Source organism: Salmo trutta, chromosome 17, assembly GCF_901001165.1.
Source record: "Salmo trutta chromosome 17, fSalTru1.1, whole genome shotgun sequence".
NCBI classification, from domain to species: domain Eukaryota; kingdom Metazoa; phylum Chordata; class Actinopteri; order Salmoniformes; family Salmonidae; genus Salmo; species Salmo trutta.
In genome coordinates, this window is record NC_042973.1 from 22,861,316 (window position 1) to 22,882,883 (window position 21,568).

General features: G+C 44.6%; 1 protein-coding gene across 2 annotated transcripts; it reads left to right on the plus strand.

Annotated features, from left to right (window-relative positions):
- Positions 1-289: 289 nt before the first annotated feature.
- spire2 (spire-type actin nucleation factor 2) lies at positions 290-21,229 on the plus strand. 2 transcript variants are annotated; one of them, XM_029696201.1, is made up of 16 exons: positions 302-359; positions 479-995; positions 13,876-13,919; positions 14,134-14,511; positions 14,627-14,701; positions 14,837-15,001; positions 15,105-15,191; positions 15,361-15,481; positions 15,607-15,773; positions 16,540-16,762; positions 18,021-18,148; positions 18,281-18,418; positions 18,648-18,715; positions 18,938-18,965; positions 19,681-19,778; positions 20,160-21,229. In XM_029696201.1, the coding sequence occupies exons 2-16, from the start codon at positions 692-694 to the stop codon at positions 20,401-20,403; spliced, it is 2,268 nt and encodes a 755-aa protein (XP_029552061.1). In that variant the 5' UTR covers positions 302-359; positions 479-691; the 3' UTR covers positions 20,404-21,229. The 2 variants fall into 2 exon arrangements, with proteins under 2 accessions (XP_029552060.1, XP_029552061.1); XM_029696200.1 differs by having other exon boundaries at positions 290-995.
- Positions 21,230-21,568: the final 339 nt, after the last annotated feature.

Here is a 21,568-nt window from a genome sequence, read left to right on the forward strand (position 1 = left end):
TTATTACAAATGTATTATTGATTTATAGACTAGCCTATATGAACAGTCTATAACTACTGAGAGTTAAAAACCCTTTACAAGCTCTGGCTATGTAATGTTGGGCTACAATCGGACCGATTTCCTTGGGCCTAAACATCGGGGGATTGAGTTGCTTATGTGATGTATCCACTACTTCTGTTTGTTTATCTAACAATATGCATGTAAGGGCTGACATTCACAGCGTCGAAGTCGCCACTTCGACAGATTTGTGGGTTTGTTGGATGACGCTCAGGCTGCGTGAGACGGGCGGAGCACAGGGGATGCGGGGATGCACTGCAGCGGAGCGGATCATCTCGGGGACCGGACTGTCAAACCTGAGCGTATGGTCTATTCTCTCAATTACAATCATCTTCAAGGGTTTATCTATCTCTTCGTCATTGTTTACCAGCACTCGTCTGGCTGGTGGTCAAACATTTTCAACAAGATTTTCTCCTTGCAGGTTGATTGCGCCACTAGCGTAAGGTTTCCTCCTCCTGCCTCCTCTCCTTTCCTTGGTGCTGATTGACATTCCTGCAGATCAAAGATCGCTTTAATTTGCTGTTATGGTAACTCGCAGCTGTGGCAGTTGAGTTGGCGTGCTGTGGGGAAGGAAGGAACCCGGAGTGAAAAGATAATGGCCACAGAGCAATGGGATCGGTAGTTTACCGCAGCCATGGCCAGATCAACAAACAGAAGCGCCAAGGATGGAGATTCAAGGGTGTCCGCTCCCACGGACCGGGCAGAGGCTCGGGACCTGAGCGACCCCAGGGAACTGTCTCTTGAAGAAGTGTTGAAATCCTACGAGCAGCCCATTAACGAGGAGCAGGCTTGGGCTGTGTGTTATCAATGCTGCAGCGGGCTGAGGATGCCGCGCCCGGCCACTGTGACAGGTGGAGTTTCCCGGGTGAAGGACCCGTCCTCTATACTCTTACTCAGAGATGGGATGGTTTCCCTACAACAACAGCCCTGCAACAACCGTAAGAGAGCTCTGTTAGCTAATCTAACTTCCTTACTGCCCTTTGCCGTACCAAAATACCTTAATTAACACCAGCCTAGGCCTACAATATAGTCTCATTTATTTTAGGTCTTTCAGTTATTTCTCAATTAATTCGATATTGATTCACTATTTGTATGCTGTAATTTCAACATTCAATATTGTTTTGAATGGGAAATTCACGATCAATGCGTCAGTAGCACTCCCCAACCAGAAATGGCTTGGATTATACGGGTAGGGAAATGATCAATTATTCATACAGTACAAATCCCCCCTTGTATCTGCTAAAGAAGGTTTAGAGTTAGAGGTAGAGGTAGCTTTGTGATCTGTTTCCCATTCACAAGTGATTCGGTTAAAGGATCCCAAGAAAAGAACTGTCCTGAGTGCACTGCGGGGCCGGGGCCCAAAGAAAAACTCGGTCAGAGTTGCTGACATAGCCTAATGAATCGAGCTATGACAAGATAAGATAAAGGATACAACATAGCCTAATGAATCGAGCTATGACAAGATAAGATAAAGGATACAACAGGGAGTGGAAAACGATAGCAGGGTAGTAGATTACGAAATGTTGTAACATTAAGGGTGACTATGGATATTACTTCAACTGAGAGAAAAATATGAAATCACCTTATCACTCACTATGCTAATGTTCTGTTTCATTTTAAATGGGCTACTTTGTAGCGGTAATAAAAGTAGCCTAAAGAAAACGCAGAAATGATATCACAACACATTGGACAAAAACGAATCCAATAGTTTAGGCTATAGATCTGTTGCTGAGTCAGAATTGTATTGGCCAAATGTTTGTACCAAATATATAAATACTTTTTTGTTTTTATTACTATTGCGAAATGACCAAATTCTATAATGAACAATGTAAATCATAATTAATAGCACTGACAGTGATTGATATCCCACTACAGGGTCCCTGTGTTCATCTGGTCTTGGGAGTTGTTTACTTAGGAGGAGTGTTTCTTGAATATTTCTGTTGTCTACACTTATGGAGTCATTTACAGAAGAGAGTCAGTCAATTTAATGAGCGCAACAAAGGACATACTGCATATGTATGGGACATTTGTGTCCTTGCTGATGAGCCAATTATATTGCATTGTTGATGCAGTTGGTCAGTATGGGTATAGTTTACCAGTGTTGGGGAAGCTACTCTGAAAATAGAGTTTTCCAAGCTACCAATTAAAGCTATTCTTAGGAAAAATATAGTTTGCTTAACTGAAGTTACTTTTAAAAGTACTTCCCTACATCCAAACTACTTTGTGAAAAAGTATCATATGTAAATCTGAAATGTCATAGATTACAAATTGCAAGAACAGTCACTTTGGGGTCATACAGCTCTTAGCAAACATTTGGTAAAAATTGGGTTTGACCAAATACAATGCTATTTCTCTGTAAACAAATTAACAACAGACTTTCAGCATGCTTATAGAGAAGGGCACTCAACATGTACTCAACATGCACTGACACAAATGACTGATGATTGGTTCAAATAAATTGATAATAAAAAGATTGTGGGAGCTGTACTGTTAGATTTCAGTGCAGCCTTTGATATTATTTACCATAACCTATTGTTGAAAAACTAAAGTGTTATGGCTTTTCAACCTCTGCCATATCGTGGATTCAGAGCTCTCTATCTAATAGAACTCAAAGGGTTTTCTTTTTAATGGAAGCATCTCTAATGTCAAAAATGTAAAGTGCGGTGTACCGTAGGGCAGCTCTCTAGGCCCTCTACACTTTTCTATTTTTACCAATGACCTGCCACTGGCATTAAACAAAACATGTGTGTCCATGTATGGTGATGATTCAACCATATACAGTATGCATCAGCAACCACAGCTAATGAAGTCAACAAAGAGTTGCTGTCTTTTTTTAAATGGGTGGCCAGTAATAAACTGGTCCTGAACATCTCTAAAACTAAGAGCATTGGCATTTGGTACAAATCATTCATTAAGTGCTAGATCTCAGCTGAATCTGGTAATGAATGGTGTGGCTGTTGAACAAGTTGAGGAGACTAAATTACTTGGCGTTACCTTAGATTGTAAACTGTCATTGTCAAAACATATAGATTCAATGGTTGCAAAGATGGGGAGAGGTCTGTCCGTAATAAAGAGATGCTCTGCTTTTTGACACCACACTCCAAAAAGCAAGTTCTGCAGGCTCTAGTTTTGTTTAATCTTGATTATTGTCCAGTCGTGTGGTCCACTGCTGCAAAGAAAGACCTAGTTAAGCTGAAGCTGGTCCAGAACAGAGCGGCATGTTTTGCTCTGAATTGTAATCAGAGGGCGGATAGAAATACTATGCATACCAGTCTCTCTTTTGCTAAGAGTTGAGGAGAGACTGACTGCATCACTTCTTCTTTTTATAAGAAACATGAATGTGTTGAAAATCCCACACAGTTCTGACACACACACTTATCCCACCAGACATGCCACCAGGGGTCTTTTCATAGTCCCCAAATCCAGAACAAATTCAAGAAAACGTACAGTATTATATAGAGCCCTTATTGCATGGAACTTCCTTCCATCTAATATTGCTCAAATAAACAGCAAACCTGGTTAAAACACATAAAGCAACACCTCACAGCACAACGTCTCACCCCTATTTGACCTAGATAGTTGGTGTGTATGCATTGATATGTAGGCTACATGTACCTTTTTAAAAATGTATGTAGTTCTGTCCTTGAGCTGTTCTTGTCTAATGATGTTCTGTATTATGTCATTCTGTGTTATGTTTCATGTTTTGTGTGGACCCCAGGAAGAGTAGCTGCTGCTTTTGCAACAGCTAATGGGGATCCTAATAAAATACCAAATACCAAATATAGTACTGCATGTTAACAGAATGTGCAATTTAGCTTATTATCAAATAAAATAAAATGGTGTTTGTCACATGTGCCGAGTACAACAGGTGTAGACGTTACATTGAAGTGCTTACTTACAAGCCCTTAACCAACAATGCAGTTTAAAAAAAAGAAAAAAAGAAATAAGAATAAGAAATAAAAGTAACAAATAATTAAAGAGCAGCAGTAAAATAATAATAGGGAGGCTATATACAGGTGGTACCGGTACAGAGTCAATGTGTGGGGGTACTGGTTTATTGAGGTAATATGTACATGTAGGTAGAGTTATTAAAGTGACTATGCATAGATAATAAGAGAGAGTAGCAGCAGCGTAAAAGGGGGTGGGGGTAGCAATGCAAATAGTCTGGGTAGCCATTTGATTAGATGTTCAGGAGTCTTATGGCTTGGGGGTAGAAGATGATTAGAAGCCTCTTGGACCTAGACTTGGGGCTCCGGTACCGCTTGCCATGCGGTAGCAGAGAGAACAGTCTATGACTGGGGTGGCTGGAGTCTTTGACAATTGTTAGGGCCTTCCTCTGACACCGCCTGGTATGGAGGTCCTGGGTGGCAGGAAGCTTAGGCCTCAGTGATGTACTGGGCCGTACGCACTACCCTCTGTAGTGCCTTGCGGTCGGAGGTCGAGCAGTTGCCCTACCAGGCAGTGATGCAACCAGTCAGGATGCTCTCGATGGTGCAGTTGTAGAACCTTTTAAGGATCTGAGGACCCATGCCAAATATTTTCAGTCTCCTGAGGGGGAATAGGTGTTGTCGTGCCCTCTTCACGACTATCTTGGTGTGTTTGGACCATGATAGTTTGTTGGTGATGTGGACACCAAGGAACTTGAAGCTCTCACCCTGGTCCATTACAGCCCTGTCGATGAGAATGGGGGAGTGCTCGGTCCTCCTTTTCCTGTAGTCCACAATCATCTCCTTTGTCTTGATCACGTTGAGGGAGAGGTTGTTGTCCTGGCACCACACGGCCAGGTCTCTGACCTCCTCCCTATAGGCTGTCTCATCGATGTCGGTGATCAGGCCAACCACTGTTGTGTCATCGGCAAACTTAATGATGGTTAAACACAAAAACAATGTTTCAAATGAAAATTAGGCTGGTCTGATGCCGAAAAAGAAAGGAAATGATTGCCTACTTCACCCATATTTAATTTTTGCTAAAAAAGTAGTGTGTAGTTCCAGTAGTTAGCTACACCACTGCATGGCAAGAAAAGTAATTAACTACTGAAAACACTACCTAGATTTTAATTATTTGAACTACCAACAAGCTACTGGAAAATGTAGTTAAATTACTAGTTGAACTACATAGGTCACTACTCCCCAACACTGCAGTTTACTTATGTACAGTTTACTTTAATCACAGATCACAACCTGTCTGGTCATCACAATTAGGCTACTTAACCTCTGCAAATGAGTGAGTAATGAAGATAATGAAGTAGGCTACAGGGATTGTTGGTTCAGGGTCAAGGTTACTAAGGGTGTGCTTTATATTATACAACGGGTGGGTCTAATCCTGGATTCTGATTGGTTAAAACCACATTCCAGCAGGTGTCTATTCCACAAGTTACCACTGGCTAAAACTATGAAGTTGAAATGCCTATTTACTCTGTTCCATTTCACTGGGCAATCGACTGTCTCATCAGCCCAGCCAGGCAATTTATAAACTTGATCTCCACTGTAAAAAGCATCTAACATTATCTCCAATTTATTTTAGACTAGCAGTTGATTTTCAACAGCGGAGGTTTGTATAAACCTTGATGTCTGTCTCTCTGACATTTGCAACATTGTTTCAACATGGAAATTTGATCTCCAGCTATGTAATAAACATGTAGGGAGTCCGGTCGAGACAGACAAGCAGGCAGCTTTTCTCAGCCAGTCGAAATCATAAATCAGCTGGCATCGTTTTTATGGAGATATACAGTACCAGTCAAAAGTTTGGATACACCTACTCATTCCAGGGTTTTTCTTTATTTTCTACTATTTTCTACATTGTAGAATAATTATAAAGGCATCAAACTATGAAATTACACATGTAGTAACCAAAAAAGTGTTAAACAAATCAAAATATATTTTATATTTTATATTCTTCAAAGTAGCCTCCCCTTTCCTTGATGACAGCTTTGCACACACTTGGCATTCTCTCAACCAGCTTCACCTGGAATGCTTTTCCAACAGTCTTGAAGGAGTTCCCACATATGCTGAGAACTTGTTGGCTGCTTTTCCTTCACTCTGTGGTCCAACTCATCCTAAACCATCTCAGTTGGGTTGAGGTCGGGTGATTGTGGTCTTCTGATGCAGCACTCCATCACTCTCCTTCTTGGTCTGACGGAAACATGGATTACCACAGATAACACTGCTACTCCTACTGCTCTCTCCTCGTCTGCCTACGTGTTCTCGCATACCCCTAGAGCATCGAGCCAGCGGGGTGGTGGCACTGGAATCCTCATCTCTCCCAAGTGGACATTCTCTCTTTCTCACCTGACCCATCTGTCTATCTCCTCATTTGAATTCCATGCTGTCACAGTTACCAGCCCTTTCAAGCTTAACATCCTTATCATTTATCGCCCTCCAGGTTCCCTTGGAGAGTTCATCAATGAGCTTGATGCCTTGATAAGTTCCTTCCCTGAGGATGGCTCACCTCTCACAGTTCTGGGTGACTTTAACCTCCCCACGTCTACCTTTGACTCATTCCTCTCTGCCTCCTTCTTTCCACTCCTCTCCTCTTTTGACCTCACCCTCTCACCTTCCCCCCCTACTCACAAGGCAGGCAATACGCTCGACCTCATCTTTACTAGATGCTGTTCTTCCACTAATCTCATTGCAACTCCCCTCCAAGTCTCCGACCACTACCTTGTATCCTTTTCCCTCTCGCTCTCATCCAACACTTCTCACTCTGCCCCTACTCGGATGGTATTGCGCCGTCCCAACCTTCGCTCTCTCTCTCCTGCTACTCTCTCCTCTTCCATCCTATCATCTCTTCCCTCTGCTCAAACCTTCTCCAACCTATCTCCTGATTCTGCCTCCTCAACCCTCCTCTCCTCCCTTTCTGCATCCTTTGATTTTCTCTGTCCCCTATCCTCCAGGCCGGCTCGGTCCTCCACTCCTGCGCCGTGGCTCGACGACTCACTGCGAGCTCACAGAACAGGGCTCCGGGCAGCCGAGCGGAAATGGAGGAAAACTCGCCTCCCTGCGGACCTGGCATCCTTTCACGCCCTCCTCTCTACATTTTCCTCTTCTGTCTCTGCTGCTAAAGCCACTTTCTACCACTCTAAATTCCAAGCATCTGCCTCTAACCCTAGGAAGCTCTTTGCTACCTTCTCCTCCCTCCTGAATCCTCCTCCCCCCCTCCTCTCTCTCTGCGGATGACTTCGTGTAACCATTTTGAAAAGAAGGCTGATGACATCCGATCCTCGTTTGCTAAGCCAAACGACACCGCTGGTCCTGCTCACACTGCCCTACCCTGTGCTTTGACCTCTTTCTTCCCTCTCTCTCCAGATGAAATCTCGCGTCTCGTGACGGCCGGCCGCCCAACAACCTGCCCACTTGACCCTATCCCCTCCTCTCTTCTCCAGACCATTTCCGGAGACCTTCTCACCTCGCTCATCAACTCATCCTTGACCGCTGGCTACGTCCCTTCCGTCTTCAAGAGAGCGAGAGTTGCACCCCTTCTGAAAAAACCTACACTCGATCCCTCCGATATCAACAACTACAGACCAGTATCCCTTCTTTCTTTTCTCTCCAAAACTCTTGAACGTGCCGTCCTTGGCCAGCTCTCCTGCTATCTCTCTCAGAATGACCTTCTTGATCCTAATCAGTCAGGTTTCAAGACTGGGCATTCAACTGAGACTGCTCTTCTCTGTGTCACGGAGGCTCTCCGCACTGCTCAAGCTAACTCTCTCTCCTCTGCTCTCATCCTTCTAGACCTATCTGCTGCCTTTGATACCGTGAACCATCAGATCCTCCTCTCCACCCTCTCCGAGCTGGGCATCTCCGGCGCGGCCCACGCTTGGATTGCGTCCTACCTGACAGGTCGCTCCTACCAGGTGGCGTGGCGAGAATCTGTCTCCGCACCACGTGCTCTCACCACTGGTGTCCCCCAGGGCTCTGTTCTAGGCCCTCTCCTATTCTCACTATACACCAAGTCACTTGGCTCGGTCATATCCTCACATGGTCTCTCCTATCATTGCTACGCAGACGACACACAATTAATCTTCTCCTTTCCCCCTTCTGATAACCAGGTGGCGAATCGCATCTCTGCATGTCTGGCAGACATATCAGTGTGGATGACGGCTCACCACCTCAAGCTGAACCTCGGCAAGACGGAGCTGCTCTTCCTCCCGGGGAAGGACTGCCCGTTCCATGATCTCACCATCACGGTTGACAACTCCCTTGTGTCCTCCTCCCAGAGTGCTAAGAACCTTGGCGTGACCCTGGACAACACCCTGTCATTCTCCACTAACATCAAGGCGGTGACCCGATCCTGTAGGTTCATGCTCTACAACATTCGCAGAGTATGACCCTGCCTCACACAGGAAGCGGCGCAGGTCCTAGTCCAGGCACTTGTCATCTCCCGTCTGGATTACTGCAACTCGCTGTTGGCTGGGCTCCCTGCCTGTGCCATTAAACCCCTACAACTCATCCAGAACGCCGCAGCCCGTCTGGTGTTCAACATTCCCAAGTTCTCTCACGTCACCCCGCTCCTCCGCTCTCTCCACTGGCTTCCAGTTGAAGCTCGCATCTGCTACAAGACCATGGTGCTTGCCTACGGAGCTGTGAGGGGAACGGCACCTCCGTACCTTCAGGCTCTGATCAGGCCCTACACCCAAACAAGGGCACTGCGTTCATCCACCTCTGGCCTGCTCGCCTCCCTACCTCTGAGGAAGCACAGTTCCCGCTCAGCCCAGTCAAAACTGTTCGCTGCTCTGGCACCCCAATGGTGGAACAAGCTCCCTCACGACGCCAGGACAGCGGAGTCAATCACCACCTTCCGGAGACACCTGAAACCCCACCTCTTTAAAGAATACCTGGGATAGGATAAAGTAATCCTTCTAACCCCCCCCCCCCCCAAAAGATTTAGATGCACTATTGTAAAGTTGTTGTTCCACTGGATATCATAAGGTGAATGCACCAATTTGTAAGTCGCTCTGGATAAGAGCGTCTGCTAAATGACTTAAATGTAAATGTAAAATGTAAATGGTCAAATAGCCTTTACTCAGCCTGGAGGTGTGTTGGGTCATTGTCCAGTTGAAAAACAGTCCCACTAAGCGCAAACCAGATGGGATGGTGTATCGCTGCAGAATGCTGTGGTAGCCATGCTGGTTAAGGGTACCTTGAATTCTAAATAAATCACAGACAGTGTCACCAGCAAAGCACCATCACACCTTCTCCTCCATGCTTCACGGTGGGAATCACACATGCAGAGATCATCCGTTCACCTACTCTGCGTCTCACAAAGACACGGCGGTTGGTACCAAATATCTCAAATTTGGACTCATCAGACCAAAAGACAGATTTCCACCGGTCTAATGTCCATTGCTCGTGTTTCTTGGCCCAAGAAAGTCTCTTCTTATTATTAGTGTCCGTTAGTAGTGGTTTCTTTGCAGCAATTTGACCATGAAGGCCTCAGTCTCCTCTGAACAGTTGATGTTGAGATGTGTCTGTTACATGTATTTGGGCTGCAATCTGAGGTGCAGTTAACTCTAATGAACTTATCCTCTGCAGCAGAGGTAACTCTGGGTCTTCTTTTCCTGTGGCTGTCCTCATGAGAGCCAGTTTCATCATAGCACTTGATGGTTTTTGCGACTGCACTTGAAGAAACTTTCAAAGTTCTTGATATACCACCGCTACCTTGTCACAACAAAACTGATTGGCTCAAACACATTTGAAGGAAAGAAATTCCACAAAATCAACTTTTAACAAGGCACACCTGTTAATTGAAATGCATTCCACATGACTACCTCATGAAGCTAGTTGAGAGAATGCCAAGAATGAAGAATCTAAAATCAAAAATATATTTTATGGTTACTACATGATTCCATATGTGTTATTTCATAGTTTTGATGTCTTCACTATTATCCTACAATGTAGAAAATAGTAAAAATAAAGAAAAACCCTGGAATGAGTAGATGTCCAAACTTTTGACTGGTACTGTACAAAAAAAGGTCAATAGAAAACAGGTAAAAACGAAACGAAATGCAGCTAGTTTGCTGTCTTTCCAGCTTCAGTTTGAAGTGATTGTGTTAGCTGTGTTGTTGGCTAGCTCCTCTGAACAACAGTGTCCTGACGAGAGAGCACATCTTCTATGCCAGGTGAAATTGCGCATCATTAGCTCATTGTTACGGATATATCCAAATAAATGTCACTAGAAAACGATCAAATGCAGCTACTTTTCTGATATTCTGGCTGCACTGTTTGACGTGACTGTAATAGTTTTCTTTGATGCACTTTTACAAATGTTTAACTCCCTGTGCGTTTTTTTTAATGTTTATGTCTTCTTCCCCATATTTCTATGACAACAGATTCCAGGTCCATATTTTGAATGTGGGGGAAATCACAGGGGCAGCAAACATAAAACAGCTCCAAAAGAGATGGAATCTTGAAAACATTGCCTGAAAGAGAAATAACTATCATCAACTGACAGACACATGATGAAAGAATGTTCTCTCACGAGACACTGGCCATGTCCGAATACCCATACCAGCGTATGTGACATTTTGAAAATAGTACTCCGAATGCATCATCTAAGCACGTCAATTTATCTGATTATCAGCTGTTGTCAAACACGTGAGTCTGAAAAAAGATGAGTGAATTCTACCAAAGATGATGCATATGCTGACAAGACATGTCTCTCCGCCCTAACAATAGGAGTCGTTGTCCACAAAGCGGCCGGCGGGCTGTCTAGCTCCTGCCTATCCTTTCTTTGGATTGGTGGATACATCTCATTATTGTAATCCTTTTTTGAATATTCAATGAGGATTGTTGACGTCAACCGCTTGTATTCACTGGAGAGAGATGCTATGCTACTAGCCCCATACCATGAATATGCATTGTCATCTTGAGACAACTCCGAAATAATGTGTTTTTTCTCAAAGTTGCCAGGAAGTCACGTGTCCTACTTATATCAGTAGACTCCTAACAACTTAAGCATTACGAAACTTCTATTCGATCAAATTAACCTCACCTAGCAAATAAGCCATTCATTTTTGTTGTTGACCAAATTCGACACTCTCTTTGACCTCCATACAAAAACTCTTTGCTTGGTTGGTGAAACAATGAAAAAAGCCACCTGCTGAAGGGAGACAGATATTCTCCGGAGTTGGGCATCTCTCTTTTCGACTCTCTGAAAGTACTTGATCAAATGCCAAATGAGTATGCAGTTTAAGTATGTAGCATGCTAGTATGGGTACTCGGACATGGCCACTGTCTGTGTCATTGGTTACGTGAATCTAACCGGCCATAATGAAACCTATCTAACTGCTTCAAAAAGGATCTATTACTCAGCTTCTGAGGGGCTTGAACAGAAATGTCTTCACCCTCCTGAGAGAGAACAGTACTATGACTGTGTCAGGCCAACTCTTTGTCCACGGTGCAGATCTATTCAGACAGGCTCTGTTTATCTGGACCTAGTCCTGCTTTCAGCGCTTTGTTCTGGACAGAAGTAGCATCACTGAGCCCTCACCCAGGCCTCTCCACTAGTCTTGGGTTCTGCAGCACTAATGTGCTGAACGTGTGGTTTCAGGCCTCCCGGGTGTCATTAATGACATCTGAGCCCTGCGCTTCTCTGTACACGCAGAAAACTGAGCCATTGCTGGCTAGATGAGTTGTGACTGCAGCACATGAGATATATAGAATTTGACGACTATAGAATGAAAAATGCGCATTCTAGAGTCATACGGGATCAATGGTGGGAAAATTTCGCATTTTGTCAGCATTTTCTACTATACAGTGCCTTCGGAAAGTATTCAGATCCCTTGACTTTTTCCACATTTTGTTAAGTTACAGCCTTATTCTAAAATGGTTTTAAAAAAAAACATCCTCAGCAATCTACACACAATACCCCATAATGACAAAGCAAAAACAGGTTTTTAGACATTTTTGCAAATGTATTAAAAATAAAAAACAGAAATGCCTTATTTACATAAGTATACAGACCCTTTGCTTTGAGACTCGAAATTGAGCCATTGATCATCCTTGAGATGTTTCTACAACTTGATTAGAATTCACCTGTCATAAATTCAATTGATTGGAAATTATTTGGAAAGGCACACAACTGTCTATATAAGGTCCCAAAATTGACAGTGCATGTCAGAGCAAAAACCAAGCCATGAGGTTGAAGGAATTGTCCATAGAGCTCCAGGACACAGATCTTGGAATGGGTACCAAAAAATGACTGCAGCATTGAAAGTTCCCAAGAACACAGTGGCCTCCATCATTCTTAAATTGAAGAAGTTTGGAACCACTAAGACTCTTCCTAGAGCTGGCCGCCCGGCAAACTTAGCAATCGGGGGAGAAAGGCCTTGGTCAGGGTGGTGACCAAGAATCCTGTGTGGAGATGGGAGAACCTTCCAGAAGGACAACCATCTCTGCAGCATTCCACCAATCAGGCATTTATGGTAGAGTAGCCAGACGGAATCCATTCCTCAGTAAAAAGCACATGATAGCCCGCTTGGATTTTGCCAAAAGGCACCTAAAGACTCTCAGACAATGAGAAACAAAATTCTCTGGTCTGATGAAACCAAGATTGAACTCTTTGGCCTGAATGCTAAGCGTCACGACTGGAACAAACCTGGCACCATCCCTACGGTGTAGCGTTTTGGTGACAGCATCATGCTGTGGGGATGTTTTTCAGTGGCAGGGACCGGGAGACTAGTCAGGATCGAGGCAAAGACGAATGGGAACAAAGTACAGCGTCATCCTTAATGCTTAATGAAAACCTGCTCCAGAGCGCTCAGGACCTCAGACTGGGGCGAAGGTTCACTTTCCAACAGGACAACAACCCTAAACACACAGCCAAGACAATGCAGGAGTGTCTTCGGGACAAGTCTCGGAATGTCCTTGAGTGGCCCAGCCAGAGCCCGGACTTGAACCCGATAGAACATCTCTGGATAGACCGGAAAATAAATGTGAAGTAAAGCTCCCCATCCAACCTGACAAAGCTTGAGAGGATCTGCAGAGAAGAATGGGAGAAATTCTCCAAATACAGGGGTGCCAAGCTTGTAGCGTCATACCCAAGAAGACTTGAGGCTGTAATTGCTGCCAAAGGTGCTTCAACAAAGTACTCAGTAAAGGGTCTGAATACTTATGTAAATGTGATATTTCATTGTTTAAAAATAAATAAATTAGCCAAAATTTTGAAAAACCTGTTTTTGCTTTGTCATTGTAGATTGATGGGGGGGGGGGCGATTTAATCAATTTTAGAATAAGGATGTAACCTAACAAAATGTGGAAAAAGTGTCGAGAGGTCTGAATACTTTCCGAAGGCACTGTATATCATATTGTCTAATCATATTCATAAAACGAGTGGTTCGAGCCCTGAATGCTAATTGGCTGAAAGCCGTGGTATACCACGGGTATGACAAAACATTTATTTTTACTGCTCTAATTACGTTGGTTACCAGTTTATAATAGCAATAAGGCACCTCGGGGTTTGTGGTATATGGCTAATATACCACGACTAAGGGCTGTATCCAGGCACTCCGCGTTGCATCGTGCATGCTAACAGCCCTTAGCCGTGGTATATTGGCCATATACCACACCTCCTCGGGCCATATTGCTTAATTTTACCCATACAATTCAAAGTCAAAGGGGCAATCTGGGATTCAAACAACAACAAAGCTGTGTGGGGGGATGTAACCGCTCTCAAATTCATAGATCGAAATTATCGTTTTAACCATGTATTGTATCAAAAATGTGTGAGATGGATGGAAAACTCTAGACCCTATTAGGGAGGAGCGCAAGCATAAAACAGTGTTAGTTATGCAGCTGCATGCCTACTTTTTTGTCTTCATAGATGACACAGACGGACCTCCCCTCCCACCTATCGCAGAGCGCCAGGTGAGTTTCTGAACCCATCATCCCCACCTTGTAACATACAACACACTGTCATGACAGGTAAATGTCAGTCTCTCCTCTCTTCTCAACTATGATGCCACCCCTGCTTTGCCAGTCTTCATATATATCTTTCAAGCAGCCCTCCAGTCCTCTCTATCCTAACAGCTTGTTGTCCACTGCTATTTATTTCCTTGATCACCTGAATCTGTCTCCTCAGCTGGTCCAGTCTCTGGGCGTGGCCATCTACCAGGCCCTGGACTGGGGTCTGGATGACAGTGAGGAGCGGGAGCTGAGTCCTCAGCTGGAGCGGCTCATTGAGCGCATGGCAGGGGGAGATCACATCCTGGGGGCTGACTGTGGTGGTGGCAACGGAATTACAGATGAGGGCTACAGTGGTCAGGAGGAGGAGGAAGAGGAGGGAGAAGAGGGGTCTATGAGGCCAGTGGGTACATTACGCCAGGTGATGACACTTTGCGCTTCCAGACTGGCCAACCCTGCACTTGCCCCTGAGCACTACCAGGCCGTGTGCCGAGCCTTGTTTGTTGAGACTCTGGAGCTACAAACTTTCCTGACCAAAATCCGAGATACCAAGAAGGTATGTTCCTGATTTTGTTTATACCAGAGATTACAGATCACTCACATGTAAAGCACTGAAATCATTCTTAACTGAATAGTGGTGTTATTATCAGTGTATTCTCATTTCTCTGTAGATGTTGAAGAAGATCAAGACAGACGATCCTCAGGAAGATAGAGCTGAGATTGATGCACTTAAACACACAGACTGGGTGAGAAGCAGGGATTGTGTGTGTTTGTCTGTGTCACTGTGTGTGTATATGAGGATATGTGTATGTACTGTATGATCCTTCATTGGGTTGATGGGGTGTGTGTGTGAGGTACATGAGTGTGTGTGTGTGTTTCAGACTCGTCTCTGGGTCCAGTTGATGAAGGAGCTGAGACAGGGGGTGAAGCTGAAGAAGGTGCAGGACCAGGAGTTTGACCCTCTGCCCACTGAGTTCAGCCTCACACCCTTTGAGATGCTCATGCAGGACATCCGCACCCGCAAGTTCCAGCTGCGGAAAGTCATGGTGAGCTGGGTATTGATACTGATAAGAAGACTCTTGATCAATGGATCAAGTAGTTATTTCTCCTGTATTTATGTCCCAGACCTCACTCATGTTCCCTCTGTAGGTGGATGGTGACATCCCTACGCGGGTGAAGAGAAATGCCCATGAGCTTATTTTGGACTTCATCAGGTCTCGCCCTCCACTCAAACCAGTGAGTGTCCCTTTCACTACAATGTATTTTGTTGACGTGACTGCAGTGTGGCTGTGGCAGTACCTTGTGTGTCACAAGGTGTCATAGTCTGAGACTGGGTAATGTGTGTCTGTGTCTGTTTCTCCTGTGTTCTCAGTCTGCCTGTGTGTTGTGTTGTGTTGCATGTTAGGCGTCAGAGCGAAACCTGCCCCCCCCTCCTCAGGAGAAGCAGTCCCTCCATGAACGTGTCCTGGCTGAAATCAAACAACAGCGCAAACTGAAACCTGTGGACCCACCCAGCTCCAAAAGATGTATGAACATCACTGTCACTACATTAATACTTTGAGCTACACATGTAGTATGTTCATATTGTGAAATGTATTCTAAGCGAAATGTGTTTGAGAGTTCAGTGTTTGTGTGTTGTTTCATTCGCCAGCGTTTGGCTCCCTGCCCTGTCTGGCACACACTTGCCCGTGTGATTTCAAATCTACTTCCTGCATTGACCTGTCAGGCTCAAAGCCAGGGTCCCGCCCCCCTTCTCGTCTTCGTGTTCTGCTCAAAGCCCCTACTCTTCAAGAGATGGAGGAGATGAACATGTTGGAGGTTAGACGGAAAATAGAAGAGAAACTATATTGTTTTCTCATTTAAATGTACTACCTCTTACTGAGAAATAACAACTACAACATCAGTCATGTTTTCCTTCCTGCTCCTCCTCCTCCTTCTCCACCACCTCCTCCTCCATCACCTCCTCCTCCTTCTCCACCACCTCCTCCTCCATAACCTCATCCTCCTCCTCCACCACCTCCTCCATCACCTCCTTCTCCTCCACCTCCATCACCTCCTCCTCCTCCATCACCTCCTTCTCTTCCTCTACCTCCATCACCTCCTCCTCCATCACCTCCTTCTCCTTCTCCTCCATCACCTCCTCAACCTCCATCACCTCCTCCACCTCCATCACCTCCTCCTCCATCACCTCCTTCTCCTCCTCTACCTCCATCACCTCCTCCTCCATCACCTCCTTCTCCTCCTCCTCCACCACCTCCATCACCACCTGCTCCATCACCTCATCCTCCTTCTCCACTACCTCCTCCTCCATCACCTCATCCTCCACCACCTCCTCCATCACCTCCTTCTCCTCCACCTCCATCACCTCCTCCTCCTCCATCACCTCCTTCTCTTCCTCTACCTCCATCACCTCCTCCTCCATCACCTCCTTCTCCTTCTCCTCCTCCATCACCTCCTCAACCTCCATCACCTCCTCCACTTCCATCACACCCTCCACCTCCTCCACCTTCTCCTCCTCCCCCCTCCTTGTCCCCCTCTACCTCATCCTCCTTACTGTTGTCCTCCTGTCTTGTTGCTGTTGCAGGATGAGGAGTCTCCAGACAGTGGGGAGCTCTGCCGTGCTGAGAGTTTTCCCACATCTATGAAACGGGACCGCTCCTTCTCAGAACACGACCTGGCTGAGCTCAGGGGGGAGATGCTCCCCTCTCTGTCCGACTGCACCCATCTGGAAGGGGCCGTGATGCGGAGGAGTGAGAGACCATGGTTACACGTGCTCTCAGGGGCTGGGCCACCCTCCACGCACAGAGGTCAGTATTGGTCAGCAGAGGGAGACATTTACTGTAATATGTATTCATGTGATACTGCAGAGCCACTCATTAGACTACTTACGGTAATATGGTTTATGAAACAGATATATTGGTATTTTTGTCATGTCAAATATTTATTTGTGTTAGAAAGCAAGCCTGACAAAAAATCATCTAATTGCAATCGAAAAAACATTAGTCTAAACTGTTTAAAAAAAAAATGCAATAGAGGATTTTGTAAACACTTTTGAACAAAGTTTGTTGTAGTGTTTATATCTTATTCAATGTCAGGAGGCAATCACATATAGGCCTAATGTGTGTCAATCCATTCCGTAAATTGCTTACAATGATTTCTTGCTCAGGTTAAAAGGCGTTACTGCTGTGTGTTATTTCATTTGAAGGGTTTTGTGATGGATACTAATCAACTTATAAAGACGTACAGATAGGAACTAGCTCAGTAAAATGCTAGAAGGACAACAGTTAATTGGTTTGATACATGTTTTTCTGTCATATCACAACCACCTTATACACCCCTTCATTTGTGATATATGTGTTTACCGTAGCTAGGAGAGGACAAAAACAAAGGTGGTTCAGCGACGTCTCCTGTTCTGCCACTAGGGGGAGGTCAACCCTTTCTCATCACACACATGCCAGAAATGTCAACAATGTCATCATAAGCAGCTGGTTTACATTAGCCTACATGTAGCCTGCTGTTGTTTTCTAGTTTTCTGGTCCTCACTCTAACCCGGCTCTAACTCGCTCTAATCTTAGCTCTAACAAGGCTGTAGACTCCTATGGTCTGGTTAGACGCCATAGGAGTCCACACATTTATTTCTCAGGGTTACGTAGCGCCTTCTTCCTTTCCATTTTGCATAAAGACAGGTGAGTCTTTCAAATACCAATTCCTAGGTTGGTACTTAGTCTTAGAGGTTATATCCTGTAGAAAGTATTTCTACTAATACCTAGCCTACTTTTTATTTCCTCTGGCCCCAATTTAGTTCCTCTCTTGAATGTTAGAAAAACTGACCTCGTATCATACTCATCAAAGATCCACTGTGATCTGATTTGCAGCATGTGTTAAACCCCACCAAAAACAAATAGATAAAACATGTCACGACTCATTTATCTAATTGACAGCTAATTTATGTAGCATACACTTTTGGATGATCAGAGCTCTGACACAATAGAAGAACATGGACTGTGATTCAAAGCTTCTCTCTCTCTCTCTCTCTCATCTGTGTCTCCATCTCCCTGTTCCCAGCCTCTCTTCCTGTGCCAGGCTGGGTGCCACCCTCCCCTGCCCGTCTCTCTCTCAGCTCAGTGAATGAGACCACAGAGGGAGCTGAGACCGGCTCCAGTTCTCGGAATGGCAATAAACACCAGTGGATGGTGAGTGGCCCATTATCTTTGATAATCTCTCCACACTGGGTGCTCTCTGCTCCACTTCAACCTGGCCTGCCCATTGAATTATACTAGCTAACTTCCTCTACCTACTCCCTCCCGCCCATCTCTCTCTGTAAGGAGGAATTCAGTCACCCAGTGGAGAGTCTTGCCTTAACAGTGGATGAGGTCATCAATGTGCGTCGTGTGCTGGTGAAAGCAGAGATGGAGAAGTACCTACAGAACAAGGAACTGTATTACAATCTTAGGAGAGGCAAGGTACAAGCAGTGACGTCACATCCTTTGGTAGCGTTCTCTCAAAGCCTTAATAGCAAGGTTCTATCTACAGTATGATATCGTTCTCTCAAAGCCTTATGAGCGAGGTTCTAGTATGATAACGTTCTCTCAAAGCAAAATGTATGAGCGAGGTTCTATCTACAGTATGAAAATGTTCTCTCAAAGCCTTATGAGTGAGGTCCTATCGACAGTATATGCATGTGTCTCCCAGGTGTGCTGTTGCTGCAGAATTAAGTTCCCCCTCTTTTCCTGGCCATCCACCTGCCTGCTCTGTAAAAGGTGAGTACACACTACACAGTATGTAGTATTATATTAGTACATGCTCCTTTTGTAATAACACCATAATCAAGTCATTTAAACTTGGTCCCTCTCTGCTCAAGAAGCACAATAATAATGTTTTTGACATACCATTGTGGGTTTGATTGAATAGTGTTCTATGTGTTTTTGGTAGTGTAATTCAGGGGATTCTTAACTCTGCCCCTGTGGTTCTCTCTCCTTCAGGTCTGTCTGTGGATTCTGCAGTGCAAAGGTATCCTACAGTCCCCTTTTCTTTGTCTGTGTAAATGCAAATTCATGTTCTTTGAATGTGTAATGTTTTTTCAGTGCTTTTTGTTAATGTTGTTTGTATTGAAAATATCTATTTTACAACCAAATGTATCTAACATATTCTGTGTTGGCTCATAATATTATTCTGTGCTTTTAATTATGTCAATTATTTTGATCTATGCCTTAGTCACCAGACCATTTGGATTTGTGGTTCTGTGCTATGTAGGTTTGAGGTCTGGGCTGTTGAGTTTGTTGTGTGAGATTGTAGTTTGTCTGTGCTGTGTAGTTCTGTGTTTTGTAAGTTCATGGTTCTGAATACATTTTGTGATTGTGCCTTGAGGTTCTGTTGTGTGTTCTGTTGTATGGGATGCTATATGTGTGTATGGTTATGTTTGGTGGTTCCTTGCTTGTGTTTGTGTACAGTGATGTTCTGAGTTGTATGAGGTTATGGTTTGGGTGTCGTGTCTGTGGTATGTGGCTGATGTCTTGTGACGTTGTTTCTCCCTCATACACATAGCCCTGTCTTTTCTCATATTTCTTAATCATATCAAGTCTGCCATTTCCTCTTCACTTTCTGCCGATATGATCTCACTAAGTTCTTTAAACGTCCTACTTCTCCTCCTACTCCTCCTCTTCCTCATCCTCCACCTCACCCATGCCTATTTTAACTCTCTGCTTTCCCTCGCCCTCTGCCACAGATGAAGATTCCTTCCAAGAAGATGGCCCACATCCCAGTCTACACTGTGGGCTTTCACAGCAGCCCAAAGAGCCATGGTCGCAAGAGTGAGGTCTACAAGTGAGTCTTATCTGTCTGTCCGTCTTCATGGCCACTGAACTGTCTTTAACTCAGCAGAAGAAGTCTTTGCTCACCCCAGCCAATAGTAATTTACATGCTCAATCTAATCACTGTCCTTCCTCTAGATCTCTCAGCATCTGTTATATAATGCCTCTGCTTCATCCAGATCTCTAAGCAGCCTTTATGTAGTAATTACCCATCTGATTGCTCCTCAGTCCATCTTTAACATCCCCCTGCAAACCCCTACAGATGGGAAGGGCCTGGAGTTGTTCCAAACCATGTGACCTGATCTGGAAAAACTCCAGGCCCAGAAGGTTCCTCGTCATGTTATATACTGAGTGCTCCCCTGATGGATTGTAACACCTCGCTCCCTCTCCACAGATCTCTGTGTACTCTCTCCCGCCGGTCTGTGGAGGAGGAGTTCCCCCACCTGTACACCAGTGGCTGCAGCCTGCGGGATGTTTGTGCGGACTGCACCAAGTTTGTGGCTGATGTCATCTCGTCCAGCCGCCGGAGCCTGGACATCCTCAACAACACTCCCAAGAGGGAGAGTGCTACGCCCAAACCACAACCCCAGCCTCACACATCACCACAGCCACCCACCTTGAAGAGAAAAGACAAGTGAATAGATTGACTGTTGGTTTACCCCGCTTCCTTAGCAGGGTTGCCCCTGTGCTGCACTACTAACCCACTCAAAACACCCCACCATTCCCCCAGCCTGCAAGTACCCCCTCCCACTGCTGAAGTGCTTGTTAAGGGTTGTTTCTCTGCCTCCTCTGTAGAGAGGTTCATAGGACGTGGCCTAGGGACAACATACAAGTCTGCCTTATCACACATATATTGACTTCACTCCCTGGTCTAATGCACAAGCAGAGAGGAAAGGCAAAATACGAGGGAGGAGGAAAGAGGTGCGAGAGTAATTGATGAGGATGATCGGAAAGAGGAGATATATTTACTGTAGGAGCCAAGAGTTTAAGGTGTAGGGTAAATATTTAGCTCCCTAGTTGCCTTGTTTTAGTTATGAATGTAATATACTCTTTTAACACCAAAATAACACATCTTACATTGACACACCTTCTCAGAACACTGGATTTTTTTCTGGAATGTTAAAATGACACTATGGCATTCTGAATAGAAGATATATTTATTTCACTATAAGTATTTTTTTAGTTTAGAATGTGCTTGGATTATCTGTGGTCCAACTTGATGATGCATGGTGGCACCGTCTGTCCGACTGTCTGAATGTAATTGGGTCCTAGAGGGGTGAAAATGGTCCTGGAAGGGACCTGTCCCATTGGCACCAAACTGGACTGGACTCCCAGCCTCCTATCTCTGCTGCTTTAGAATGACATGAAGCCCCCTCTCTCACCCTCGATGGTCCTGTGCGATCTGCTCAAATTTTCCAAACACCCAGTAAACCTCAACTGCAATAAATCTAATGTAAAAAGGAAGTCCTACGTCTACAGTGTGGATCTGTCCATCTGCTCTCTTAGAAGGCTAGGGAAGCCTTAGACTGTAGGTATATTTCTATAAAACTGTTGTAGTCTAGTCTGCTTGTTGACCTTAAGCTACCATGAGAAGATCTAAAGTTTGTTAGATAGTTTAAAATGTCAATGAATTGTTCACTAATATGCTATAGCCTACATGTTAAATGCTATTATCATTCGTTAATGGATTAGAAACACCTATATAAGAAAGTGTCTGTTACAATTTAATAGACGGGATAATAGAGCCCTATAGTGAGAAGAGAGATGGACTAGCCTTCGGAAGATTTTAAAAAAAAGTAGGCC

Bases quoted from the DNA above. Each gene is read 5' to 3' on its own strand.
- spire2 (XM_029696200.1), top strand. From the start codon at position 692: ATGGCCAGATCAACAAACAGAAGCGCCAAGGATGGAGATTCAAGGGTG. The intron at 16,763-18,020 runs GTCAGTATTGGT...CCCTGTTCCCAG, and splicing joins GCCACCCTCCACGCACAGAG to CCTCTCTTCCTGTGCCAGGC. The intron at 18,419-18,647 runs GTACAAGCAGTG...TGTGTCTCCCAG, and splicing joins ACAATCTTAGGAGAGGCAAG to GTGTGCTGTTGCTGCAGAAT.